The sequence below is a fragment of the Podarcis cretensis genome, assembly GCF_951804945.1.
Source record: "Podarcis cretensis genome assembly, chromosome: Z".
NCBI lineage: Eukaryota > Metazoa > Chordata > Lepidosauria > Squamata > Lacertidae > Podarcis > Podarcis cretensis.
In genome coordinates this window covers 11,344,624-11,356,999 of record NC_137184.1, presented here as the reverse complement: position 1 = coordinate 11,356,999, position 12,376 = coordinate 11,344,624, and the positions used below count along the sequence as shown (strand labels likewise).

General features: G+C 46.4%; 1 protein-coding gene across 5 annotated transcripts in view; it reads left to right on the top strand.

Moving 5' to 3' along the window:
• Nucleotides 1-12,376, top strand: part of MVB12B (multivesicular body subunit 12B) — a 101,854-nt gene that overhangs the window by 34,172 nt on the left and 55,306 nt on the right. For all 5 annotated transcript variants that reach the window (XM_079962229.1, XM_079962231.1, XM_079962228.1 and 2 more), the window contains exon 7: nt 7,862-7,959. In XM_079962229.1, coding sequence (XP_079818355.1) covers nt 7,862-7,959 — 98 coding nt within the window. The remainder of the gene's footprint in view (nt 1-7,861; nt 7,960-12,376) is intronic.

The following is a 12,376-nucleotide window of genomic DNA, read 5'->3' as shown; positions in this document are numbered from 1 at the left end:
AACTTCTAACATACCACCTCTATGTTTTCTCTAAACTAAAAAATTCTAAAACATTGCACCTTTCCTCATAGGGGGAAGATAATGTGTTGTTTGCATGCTTTTTCTAAACAGAATTAAATCACACACTGGTGCAGAGAATCATGGGAGTGAACTTACAACTAGGAGGGGAAATTATTAACTTGAAAGAACCAAAAATGGGCAGATTTGCCAATCTGTACCCAGACTTACCCTTCGCGTGCTTGGGATTCATTCCTGCAGTGCCTCTTGCTATCCTTGAAACGGTCTCCAAACAATCTGTCAGCTTCAAGCAAAGATGTCATTCCTTTCTCTCTGTGTTTGTGCGTTCCTCCCCCCACCACCCCCCAGTGGCAGATATAATTGTACTTAACATCCATGCAGCAACAACAAAAAAGTTATCAGCTTGCGACAGACACTTTGGGAAATGGAACACACTCCAATTGCGAAAAGATGTGTCGTCTGTGTTTCACGTCCCACTTGCCCAAGACTGGGGATTTTGGTTTCAACTTCTGCATGTTAATGTTGAATTTCGCCTCTCCTCCCTTCCCAGCTCTGATCCTTGAGTGCCAAATAGCTTTTGATCCTGTGGGTGTGTGAAACATGCTCATGTGATTGCTAGACATAATGTCAGAAAGATGTGTCGGGGTGGTGAGTCAGAGGTCAGGGACACAAGTACAGTGGTGCCCCGCAAGACGAATGCCTCGCAAGACGGAAAACTTGCTAGACGAAAGAGTTTTCCGTTTTGGAGGTGCTTCGCAAAACAAATTTCCTATGGGCTTGCTTCGCAAGACGAAAATGTCTTGCGAGTTCCTGCAGGGTTTCCCCCCCCCCTTTTTCTAAGCCGCTTATCCGATAAGCCGCTAAAAGCCGCTAAACCGTTAATAGCGCTAATCCGCTAAGCCGTCAATGGGCTTGCTTCGCAAGACGAAAAAACCGCAAGACGAAGAGACTCGCGGAACGGATTCTTTTCGTCTTGCGAGGCACCACTGTACGTAAGAAGAACCCTGCTGGAACTTTGTTGGATTGGTCTCCCATAAATGTGTATAACAATAGCACCAATGGTCAATGGACCCTTCAGGTTCATGGGCAGTCTACCTCCAAATGCCAGTTACTTGGCTTGGGGTAGGGAGGCACATAAGATTGTGAATATTATGAATATAGGATGGTAAAGGTAAAGGGACCCCTGACCATTTGGTCCAGTCGTGGCCAATTCTGGGGTTGCGGCGCTCTTGCTTTACTGGCCGAGGGAGCCAGTGTACAGCTTCTGGGTCATGTGACCAGCATGACTAAGCTGCTTCTGGCGAACCACAGCAGGGCACGGAAACACTGTTTACCTTCCCGCCGGAGCAGTACCTATTTATCTATTTGCACTTTGACGTGCGTTCAAACTGCTAGGTTGGCAGGAGCAGGGACCGAGCAACGGGAGCTCACCCCCTCACGGGGATTTGAACTGCCGACCTTCTGATCGGCAAGTCCTAGGCTCTGTGGTTTAACCCACAGCGCCACCCGCATCCCATATAGGATGGTACGTTATATCAATCCAGGCATTGCTCCATCTGGCTCAGTATTATCTACACTTACTGGCAGTGGTTTTTCAGGGTTTTGGGCAGGAGCTTTCCCCAGCCATCCCTGGAGACAATAGGGATTGAGCTCAGGACCTTCTACAAGCAAAGCAGGTGTTCTACCACTGAGCTGTGGTCATTCTCTCAAGTTCTTAATATGCTTATCAAACCCAGAATCTATGGAATGCAAGTATGGCTCATAAGCAGCAGTCAAAGTAGATAATGCTTAATTGGATGGATGAGTTTCAAGCCTGGTCGAGGATATCTTCCCATGTCTCTGCTTTCAGTCAAAAGGTCTTAGATTAAACCCAAGGTATTTCCAGTTAAAAGGGTAATGTAACAGGCAGTGGGGAAAGGGGGCTTTCTCTTTGCTCATTACCTTGGAATGCCACTGCCGGCCAAGAGAATGGAATACTGGGCAGAGGGGCAAGCAGCCAGACCTGTTAGCAGGGTTGGCTCCCTAGAACATCAGAAATACCTGCTGGATCATGCCAGTGGCCCATCTGGTCCAGCCTCCTTTTCTCATCGTGGCCAGCTGGATATCCCAAATAGAAAGGATCTGAGCACAGTGTAGGATCCCCATAAGTTGGATCTGAGCACAGTAGCACTCTTCCTCTTGCAATTCCCATCAAGTGGTATTTGGAAGCTTTATGCTTCCAGCTGTGGAGAGAGAACAGAGCCCAGAGGCTGTTTCCAGAATATTGTTTAACAGAACCCACACGACTTGCATCTTGCTTGGATGTCAAAGCACCTGAAGTGGTTCCAACTCAGTGGGTTTCATCTGCAGACGAGGGTGAACTTGGGGGGGGGGGGTGCCGTGTCTGAGAGAGAAGCAGGGGAACTTAAGAGCAGCGTGAGAGCTTATATTTTAATGGGCTTCGATGAGAGTTTTAAACATTTACAAACGCTTTTAACAGTTGGCCCTCCCTGCAGAGCCCTGCCTGGACGAGAAACTTAAAAAACGTTGATATTGGCTTCAGTTTTGCAAAAGAAGGCATAAGCGTCTAACTCTGGTGGTCTGGCATTAGTGGCTCTTTTTCTTTCCAGTGTATTTTAAAAGCTTGACTTGACATTTGCCTGTGATTTGCCTTCCAAGGGGGCCTTCAAAAGCAATCATCCACACCTCATATAGGGATATAAGGAAACTGCCTTATATTGAGTGAGACCATTATTTTGCATTGCCATTTTGTGTTTTTATGTTGTGAACTGCCCTGTGATCTTCGGATTAAGGAAAGTATATGAATTTAAATAAATAAATATGTTGACTGGCTGCAGGTCTCCAGGGTTTCAGCCCCAGCCACACCTGAAGCTGCCAGGGATTGAACCTGGAGTGTTAGAGACGTTCAGTCATAATCCCAGCATCTGGATGATCACAGGTTCTCCATCCCTCCTTTAGATGATGTACATTCATTGTTAGATTTATTAATTTCTAAGCTACCCTTCCGTAGGGACGCAGGTGGCGCTGTGGGTTAAAGCCTCAGCGCCTAGGGCTTGCCGATCGAAAGGTCGGCGGTTCGAATCCCTGCGGCGGGGTGCGCTCCCGCTGCTCGGTCCCAGCGCCTGCCAACCTAGCAGTTCGAAAGCTCCTCCGGGTGCAAGTAGATAAATAGGGACCGCTTACCAGCGGGAAGGTAAACGGCGTTTCCGTGTGCGGCTCTGGCTCTGGCTCTGGCTCTGGCTCTGGCTCTGGCCAGAGCAGCGATGTCACGCTGGCCACGTGACCCGGAAGTGTCTCCGGACAGCGCTGGCCCCTGGCCTCTTAAGTGAGATGGGCGCACAACCCCAGAGTCTGTCAAGACTGGCCCGTACGGGCAGGGGTACCTTTACCTTTACCTTTAAGCTACCCTTCAGTATTGCTGCTCACACCGCAACTAAGGTGTTGGTAAAATGATTTTGAAACTGAATTAAACATGGTTGTGGTTTTTTTTAAAATGTCAGGGCAGAGGAAAACATAAAATTACAGCAGCCAAATGTAACATTTGTTGTCATTTAGTCGTGTCCGACTCTTTGTGACCCCATGGACCAGAGCACACCAGGCACTCCTGCCTCCCACAGTTTTGTCAAACTCATGCTGGTAGCTTCGAGAACACTGTCCAACCATCTCATCCTCTGTCGTCCCCTTCTCCTTGTGCCCTCAATCTTTCCCAGCATCAGGGTCTTTTCCAGGGAGTCTTCTCTTCTCATGAGGTGGCCAAAGTATTGGAGCCTAAGCTACAGGATCTGTCCTTCCAGTGAGCACTCAGGGCTGATTTCCTTAAGAATGGATAGGTTTGATCTTCTTGCAGTCCATGGGACTAAGAGATTAAGAAGGTCTGTTTAAAAAAGCTTGGTCAAATGATGAGTCGTTTGCCTAATGCCAGCAAGAAATGACAGTAGGCAACAAGTGAGCACAGGACATTAAAACTGAGAACAACAGGCAGGTCGAAAATGTAGGTAAACATGAGGATCAGGAACTTGCTATGAATGAGGAAAGCAATGGAAAAACCAGTGTAATTTTTTTAAAGAGAGGCATTAGAAAGGGTGGAGACTGCTTCAGAATAGATTGGGATGTCAGCTTCCTGTGAGTAGATTTTATTCTTTGTTACAAGGAGGAAGTGGGAGGGTGGTGGCGGCTTTCTCCTGAGTGTTTTTGCTCAGTCCTGAAAGGATGTTTCTGTCTCTTACCTGACCCCCATGTCTTTTGTGCCATTTTAATGCTGGTGGGGATGGAGGTGGGAGATTCTGGCTTTCCAGAATGTGCAGGAGAAATGATAGTAACTGGCACTGGCTCCTATTAATGAGAGCCTTCCTCTATCTACCTCCCACCTCTCAGCATTACAGATTCTCCTGAAGTCTTAGTAATTACTGTTAATATCGTTCAGTGGCAACTTTTCACAGGAGCACCGTTGAATGGCTTAGTGTCTGCACACCGCACATGCAAATAGGCTCCTGTGCGCACCTAGTGATTTTGTATCCTCACTTCCGTCATGCCGTTTGCCGCAAGTGGAGTTGTAAGCATGTCATGCATCGCCTGTGCGTTCAGCAAGTGTGTCAAAACACAACTTCAATTAATTTGCTCTAATTATGGCTCCAGAGAGAGACTAGGGGCTGTATTGTTCCTCATTAAAAGACATTCTCCCTCCCCCCCTCCCCCCTTCTTTCTTCCTCATCCGCAGTCTCCCACCGTAGCTTGCTCTTGTGTATCCCATACGGGGAGAATTTCTGAGCAAGAACACTGACTTGCATTTTAGGGACTGGGTAGAGAAGGATTTGGTCTTTGAAAGGCTCCACAACTGCCCATTCAAGTGTTGCATCCAGTTAGTGGAGGGAGCGGGAATACCGGGGTGGCCTTAAAATATCTATGGGGGAACTTCCAGCCCATGGGCCTAGTCTGATGGAATATAAATCAAATATATCTGTATAGAAATGAAACTGTTGGTACCAGGGGAACCTCTCTTAGGAAGCGTTTTGGAGGTGGGAGGATAGGACAGCTTGACCCTGCTCTGGTTGCCCACCTCTGATGTCAGAGGGGGAGTTGACTTGGCGGTCTGAGAGAGCGGGTAGGGAGACAGAGGGTACAAGTAGCCAGAGTGGTGTCCTCCAGATGATGGTATACTACAACTCCCAGCAACTCCTCGGCCAGCATGGCTGAGGGATGACGAGAGTTGTCATCAGGCAACATCTGCGGGGCTACAGGCTTCCTTGTTCCTGATTAAGTGCTTTAAGAGTCAGTGTTTATTATTAATATAATATAATAATATAATATAATGAAATACTGTTCCAGGCATCCCTAGGATGATTGGCTGGAGGAATGTCCTAAACTTATTTTAAGATTATTATTATTATTATTATTATTATTATTATTATTATTATTATTATTTTAAAAACCTGTAACTGATTTTAGATGTTTTTAATTGGAATTGTTTTTAGAATTTTTAAATCTGTGTTGGAATGTCTGCTGTTTGTTTGTTTCATTCAAACATCTGTTTTGCCACCCCAGGGGTCCTTTGGGAGGGTGGGTGGGTTAGAAATTCAATAAATAATAAATTATTTAATTTTTACATTGGGCTAGCACTTGCTGATTGATTGATTGATTGATTGATTGCCTGCCCTTCACTCCAAGGCCCCAGGGCTGCTTACAGTAGTTAAAGCACAGTATCGAAAGCAGTTTAAAACAACTTACGAACAGAAAAATAAGAGTCCTAAACAGATACACCTGATGGGTCAAAAGCCAGGGTGTATATTATTTTTTTAAAGGCCCATCTTATTTTTGTGATGGCAGCCAGTGGTGAGCTTTCAATCCACGTGATGACACTGTGCCCATTAAAATCCTGGTTAAGTGATCATGCTAACAGCAGCAGGATGGTTGAAAATAAAAAGGACCCCCACAGTACCAAATCACGTTTCTCTTTCTCTTCCCCCCACTCCGTCTGTGTGTCTGTCTTCATTTGAGTGTTCCACTTCTTCGTATAAGATCAGAGCCCCCACCACCACCACTCCCAATGCATTTCTAATAAGCCAACTTCAATGATTACTCCTCTTCTGTTTTTTATTTTTGCTAAATGCCTTCGCAGCCGCATCGGAATTAGCCCTGCGGTTTTGAACAGGCTCAGTGCAGCTTTTTGGCAGCTTCGATCAAAGGGATTTGGGGGTTTGAGTTGCGCCTGTTCTCTCCCTCCTCACGCACACCAGCCCCCCCCCCCCAATCTGCAATAATTTGATGAAGAACTTCGCCCTAATTAAATATTCAAATGCAGGGCCCGCGTCAATATGGCTTCCCGTTGGCTCGGAATGATGATTAATTGTATTCAAAACTCCGGCGGCCGCTGTTCATTTCAACTCTTCCATTGTTTCCAGATTGTTCCTCTCTCTGGCTTGCTGTTTCTCTCCTCCGCTCCACACCTCCATTCTCTCTCTCTCTCCCCCAACCTGCTTTTGTTCAGGTTGGGTGTGTGCGTGTCTGTGTTTCGGGATTGAAACTAGTAATTGATTTGCCATATGGTGCCAAGCTGCTCACATTTAACAATATGTGTTTAGGAACTTGGGGACTTTTATAAATTGGGCTGTTGTTGGTTTCTTGTGTGTGCGTGTAAGTGTGTGTGTGTGTGTGAGAGAGAGAGAGAGAGAGAGAATGTTCCACATCTAATTTCCTGTCTATAGAATAAAATGACAAGCAGTTTTAAAGGCATAAGGAAAACACATTTCTGCTGTTGGCTTGCAGGGATAAATAAGTTTATATCCATCCTGGCCAACCAGCAACGCTTACTTAAAATAAGGTCCCATCTGTACTATACGTTTAAAGCAGTACCCTATCCTTATAAACATTCATGGCTCTCCCCTCCAAAGAATCCTGGGAACGGTAGTTTATTAAAGGATGCTGAAAGTTGTTAGGAGCCCACCGTATTTCCCTCCCAGAGCTACAATTCCCAGAGTCCCCTGGGAAGAGGGATTGACTGTTAAACCACTCTGGGAATTGTAGCTCTGTGAAAGGAATAGGGTTCACTTAAACATCAATACAGCATCATTGGCTGGTTGAAAAAGAAAACAAAAAACATACTGCAAACACCTATCGAAGCAATACAGTTTTCAGAAGACATCTAAAAGAAGACAGGGACAATTCCTTCCTAATCTCTACTGGCAGGGAATTCCACAAGGAACCAGCCTGCCCCACTTAAGGCTCAGTTCCTAGTGAAGACCTGCGGAACCTCAGGAGTATGTAGAACCACCAAAACCATCAGATAATCCCGTTGATTGAGATGGAACATAAAGAATTGGACCAGAAATGTTTAGGGCTTTTTGAATGCAGTCTGCTCGCAGCTCATGTACATTTAACTTGGGCGAATTCAGCTTTATGTGCTTGTTTGAAAAAAGGGGGAGGAAAGTCAGCAATCCAACCCGCCATTACACTCACCATGGGGAGAGCATTTGGAGACGCAGGGAAGAATGTTGAGCAGGCTTGGGAGACTCTGTGTCCCCTTGGGAGAACACTTGGAGGTGAGGGGAAAGTGTGTTTTGACCGTATGCAATTTGACTTGCATCCTGTCCCTGGAATGTAGCCCCCATGTAAGTTGAGAGTTGACAGTTCCTTGACCCTGGCCCCAAAGGAAATCAGCAAAGTATTCAAAAGTTTGGGTGTCACCACCAAAAAACCTGTTTGCCCTACCACCCACCTGTTGACCTCCTAAGACCAACAAGACCTTTGGAAGCCAATCTCAAGACTTAGACAGGTCATGTTTGCTTCTAGGACTCCTGTTGCTGGCAGCCTTGATCTTGTAACAACTTGTTTTGTTTTTCCTTGCTAGGCATATATCTCTGACACTTCCGGCCAGTTTTCGGGGGAAAGGGCATGGCACTCGACCAGACTTTGAGTACCAGCACTCCAATTTATATGCCATATCAGGTAAGACAAAGTGTTAGTTACTCTTTTTTTAAAAAAAAAAAAAAAACATGCTAGATAACTCAGAGCCATCTTTGACTGCCCAGGCAACTCAGACAGTCAACTGGTAGAGTCACTCTACCTTTATAGGTGGTCTGATTGGGTGCTGGGTGCAGGGCTCAGACGTGGTTCTTATAAGTCTTAAAAGGAACTGCCCTGTGATCAGAAGGCTCAGTTGCCTGTAGCAGCCATTGGTTCAGTTGGGTGCTACAGTCCGTGGAAAAGTCCCTTTCCAGCCTCATCTCTCTATGCTGCTGTCAGCTGCCCACTAGTCCTTCCCACTGATGGGCCCCAGCAACTCGTGTTTAGAGCTGTACCAGCTGGAAGTCCATAGATTTCATATAGCAGTCATGACTAGGCACTGTTTTTAGACTTTCTACTATGGATTTGTCTAATCTGCTAATTGGCTATGCCGGGGCCAGGGAACCTTAGGCCCAGGGGCCAAATCCAGCCCTCCAGGATTCTCTGGCTCTCTGGACTCCTCCCAGGCAACACACCTCACTGGCCCTTCTCAACCCTTGTCCTTGAGTGCTTTTGTCCAGCTGGGATGATTCTTAACTTGTCCCAATGATTCATGTTGGAACCTCTGTTTAAAGCACTCTCCGCATCCCTGCCTGTTGTGGCAGCGAATTCCATAGCTTCATTATGCGCTGAATGAAGAAGGACACCATTTTATCTGACCTGCATCTTCCAACATTCACCACAATAAATACAGTAAATGCAAACCCAGTGTAAAAGAACAGTATATCTCTGAATAAGAGATGCTTGGACAAACTAGTTTCTACACCTTCTTCATGAGCTTCCCAGGGTCATCTGGCTGCCCATGGGTAGAATCAAGAGTTTCTAGATGTGATGGAGTTGTAATCCAGCAAAGTGACCCATTGAATTTGCTGGGCCCTGCCAAGGGGAAACTGGGATTTATCTTTTACAAAGGGAAAGAAAGTAAACTGTGAAATTTTGGCAGGGGAGTACTGTTGCACTGCAAGAAATGCAAAAAAAAAAGGGGGGGAGGTGCTGTCAGCTGGTTTTCCTTCCTTGGCTTTTTCATGTGTTAATGGTGACTGGCACTTATAACAGAAGAACATGGCATTAACTCATGTACCTTAATGAAGGGGCTGATCAAATGGTAATCCTGGTAGGGTTTTGTTTTTGTTTTTACTCAAGCTGCCGCTGTAGGTTTCTTCCAGAGGTGGAATGTAACGATCGCATAATTCATGTAGGTGTTCATTCCCCCCCCCCCCCCGATTTCCTCCCTTGTTACTCTGGTGTGGTCTTAATTGGTTTGGAAATGAGAGCGGGAATGCTGCCCTGGCAATGATCCCGGATGGGGGAAGAAGGTTTGGGAGGAAGTCGAAGAGATTTCCCTTCCCCACCTCCGTGGAAACATCAGCTCTGCTCAGTTTTGGATGGGCTTTTCTGCCTTGGGATGGCTTGGGAGGGAACCCCGCAGTTCCATTAAGGAAACCGCAAATACTTGGCTAGATCTGACTACAGATCCACCTGGCCCTGCGTTATTTCTCCGACAGTGGACAGTCACAGGGACATAGGAAGCTGCATTATACTGAATCAGACCATTGGTCCACATTGCTCAGTGTCGTCTACACCAGGGGTCAGCAAACCTTTTCAGCAAGGGCCGGTCCACTGTCCCTCAGACCTTGTTGGGGGCCAGACTATATTTGGGGAGGGGGGAATAAACGAACTCCTATGCCCCACAAATAAAGAGATGCATTTTAAATAAAAGCACACATTCTACTCATGTACAGTGGTACCTCTGGTTACTTACTTAATTCGTTCGGGAGGTCCTTTCTTAACCTGAAACTGTTCTTAACCTGAAGCACCACTTTAGCTAATGGGGCCTCCTGCCGCCACCGCGCGATTTCTGTTCTCATCCTGAAGCAAAGTTCTTAACCCGAGGTAATATTTCTGGGTTAGTGGAGTCTGTAACCTGAAGCGTATGTAACCTGAGGTACCACTGTAAAAACACCAGGCAGGCCCCACAAATAACCCAGAGATGCATCTTATATAAAAGGACACATTCTACTTATGTAAAAACTTGCAGATTCCCAGACCATCCACGGGCCGGATTTAGAAGGCGATTGGGCCAGATCCAGCCCCCGGACCTTAGTTTGCCTACCCATGGTCTACACTCAGGGGTTTTAGGCAGGGGATGTTCCCAGCCCTCCTTGGAGATGACGGAGTTTGAACCCAGCACCTTTTGCATCCAGAACAGATGCTCTATTACTGAGCTGCAGCCTTGCCCCAGAAGCCCACAACCAAGCATGAAGACAGTTCTTAAATTATGGGGGAAATGAAAGTTGGGGTGGGGTGGTTATTAGAGCACCCAACCCCATTTCTGCCCCTCACAAATTTTAGCCACACCATGTCCCCCTCCGTCTAGCCTTTTGAAAACAGTTGTGAGCAGGGCCACCACAAAACAAAAGGGGTCTAGGACATCCCTCTCCTCCCCCCCCCACTGGTAATTTGAGCACTGCATAACAGTGATGCTATCCTGCTGCTTTCCCCTGGCATCTGATTCTTCAGGGGTGGGGAACATTTTTCAGACTGAGAGATGCCATCCCTTTCTGGACTCTCTTCCAAAGGCCACCTGCCAGTGGTGGGCGGAGCTAGAGGCAAAACCAAGAGGAACAAAGGATGTGAAACTTCCCCCATTGTACAGTAGGCTGGTTTCTACACACCACTCTATTCTCCACGCAGGCAAGCAAGAGGCCTCAGAAGCCAGGGACACATTCCAGCCAGGCAAAGGACACTCAAGGAGGATGTCAAAGAAGACCAGTGAGGGCTGTGTCCTTGCAGAGAGGGGGTGTGGCCTGGAGAGAGTTCCAAGTGTTAGGCAGAGAGGCTACATTAGACCCCACCAGGCCAGAGGTTCTCCTCTCCTGGAGTACTTGAAAGTGAACACAGGCTGTCATGGCTAGTACCTGTCGGCAGATCTATCACTCCTGTGTCATCTGCTCCATGCCTTTATAAGCGTTGCTTGCTGGTTCCTGAAGGCCATGCGTGCTATTAAAAGACCCAGTGGGAAGCCTGGCTGTGTTTTGTTTTAAGCCTGCTTTCTCCTATCTGCATGGCCTCACCTGTACTTCCGTTTCTTGGTCACAGTGAAGTGTGACAGACAACGGCGATAACTGGATTGAGAAGTCAGAAACTGGCTTAATTACGTTATAGATACTGTTTCCGCCCACATACGATATGGCCCACGAGGCGTAATTAAAAGTGGTTGCTTGGACCACACATCTCAGGTAGCATCGTTTGAGCTTCTCAAAACCACGAGGGCAAGCAGAGAGCGAGAGAGCAGAGAAATGACAGAGGCCAAGGAGGGATGTGTATTTACACAGGGGCAACAGATAATAAAGCATGGAAGTGAAGCAGAATCCTGAATGAAGTAGAAGTAGAAAGGGGGGGATTATTTATAATAATGGGAGTCAAACAGAAGGGGGAATAAGTCACTTTAAGGGTGCATAAATTTTTACGATGGCGCATAAACAGCCATAGCTTGTCTTGTCTCTCTCCCCGTCTGTCCCCGCCAATAACGAGGGACGGACGGCGCTGAACATAAAGGAGGAATATAATCAGGCAGAGGGAGGGGACGGATGGGAAGGCCTGGTGGATTGATCGCAGAGTGCGTTTGTATATCCCAACGTAAAAGGTTGGAGGCTGACAGGTGGCCGGGTTTTTCCACTGTATAAAGCCATGTGGGGGCTGTCAGCCCCACGCAGGCGGCCTTGTTGCAATTGATGAATTGCCTGCTTTCTTGATTAAACCTTCCGTCACTTAAGAAACAATAAGCCCAGGCGTGGATGGGAGAGAGAGAGAGGGGGGGACACGTCAAGAAGTGTGTGTGTGTGTGTGTGTGTGTGAGGGGTGGGAGTCTGTTTTACCTTCCTGCAGATGTTGGGCACAGAGTACAATGTGTATTATTAAAATGAATGTGGCATTTATATTGTCTTGTTTCTTTTGTGGTAGAGAGGGCCTGTAAATTATATGTTAATAATCAGATGGTAGGCCCTTTCCAAGAGAGCGAGAACTGAGGTCTTCAATCAGTTTAATTGGTAGATTAATCAACCAGAGCTTTGGTTGACTAATCAAAGGACTGAGGATTTATTTTTCTGTGGTTACGTTTGTGTATTTTGAAAACCAATACGCCTTTTTTTTTATACTGGTGTGTTACAGGATTAACTGTGTGTTACTGTAATGCTGAATGAAAAAGGAAACATACACAATGGCTTTTCTGCTAAGAATGAGCGGATTAGTTTTTCGTCATCATGTACTTGCTTTGGTATGTGAAAAAGCCATCTATGATTAGATTTTGGAAATAAGGCAAGTGTGTTTAAATATAAATCAATGTAGTTTGTTAAAAAGC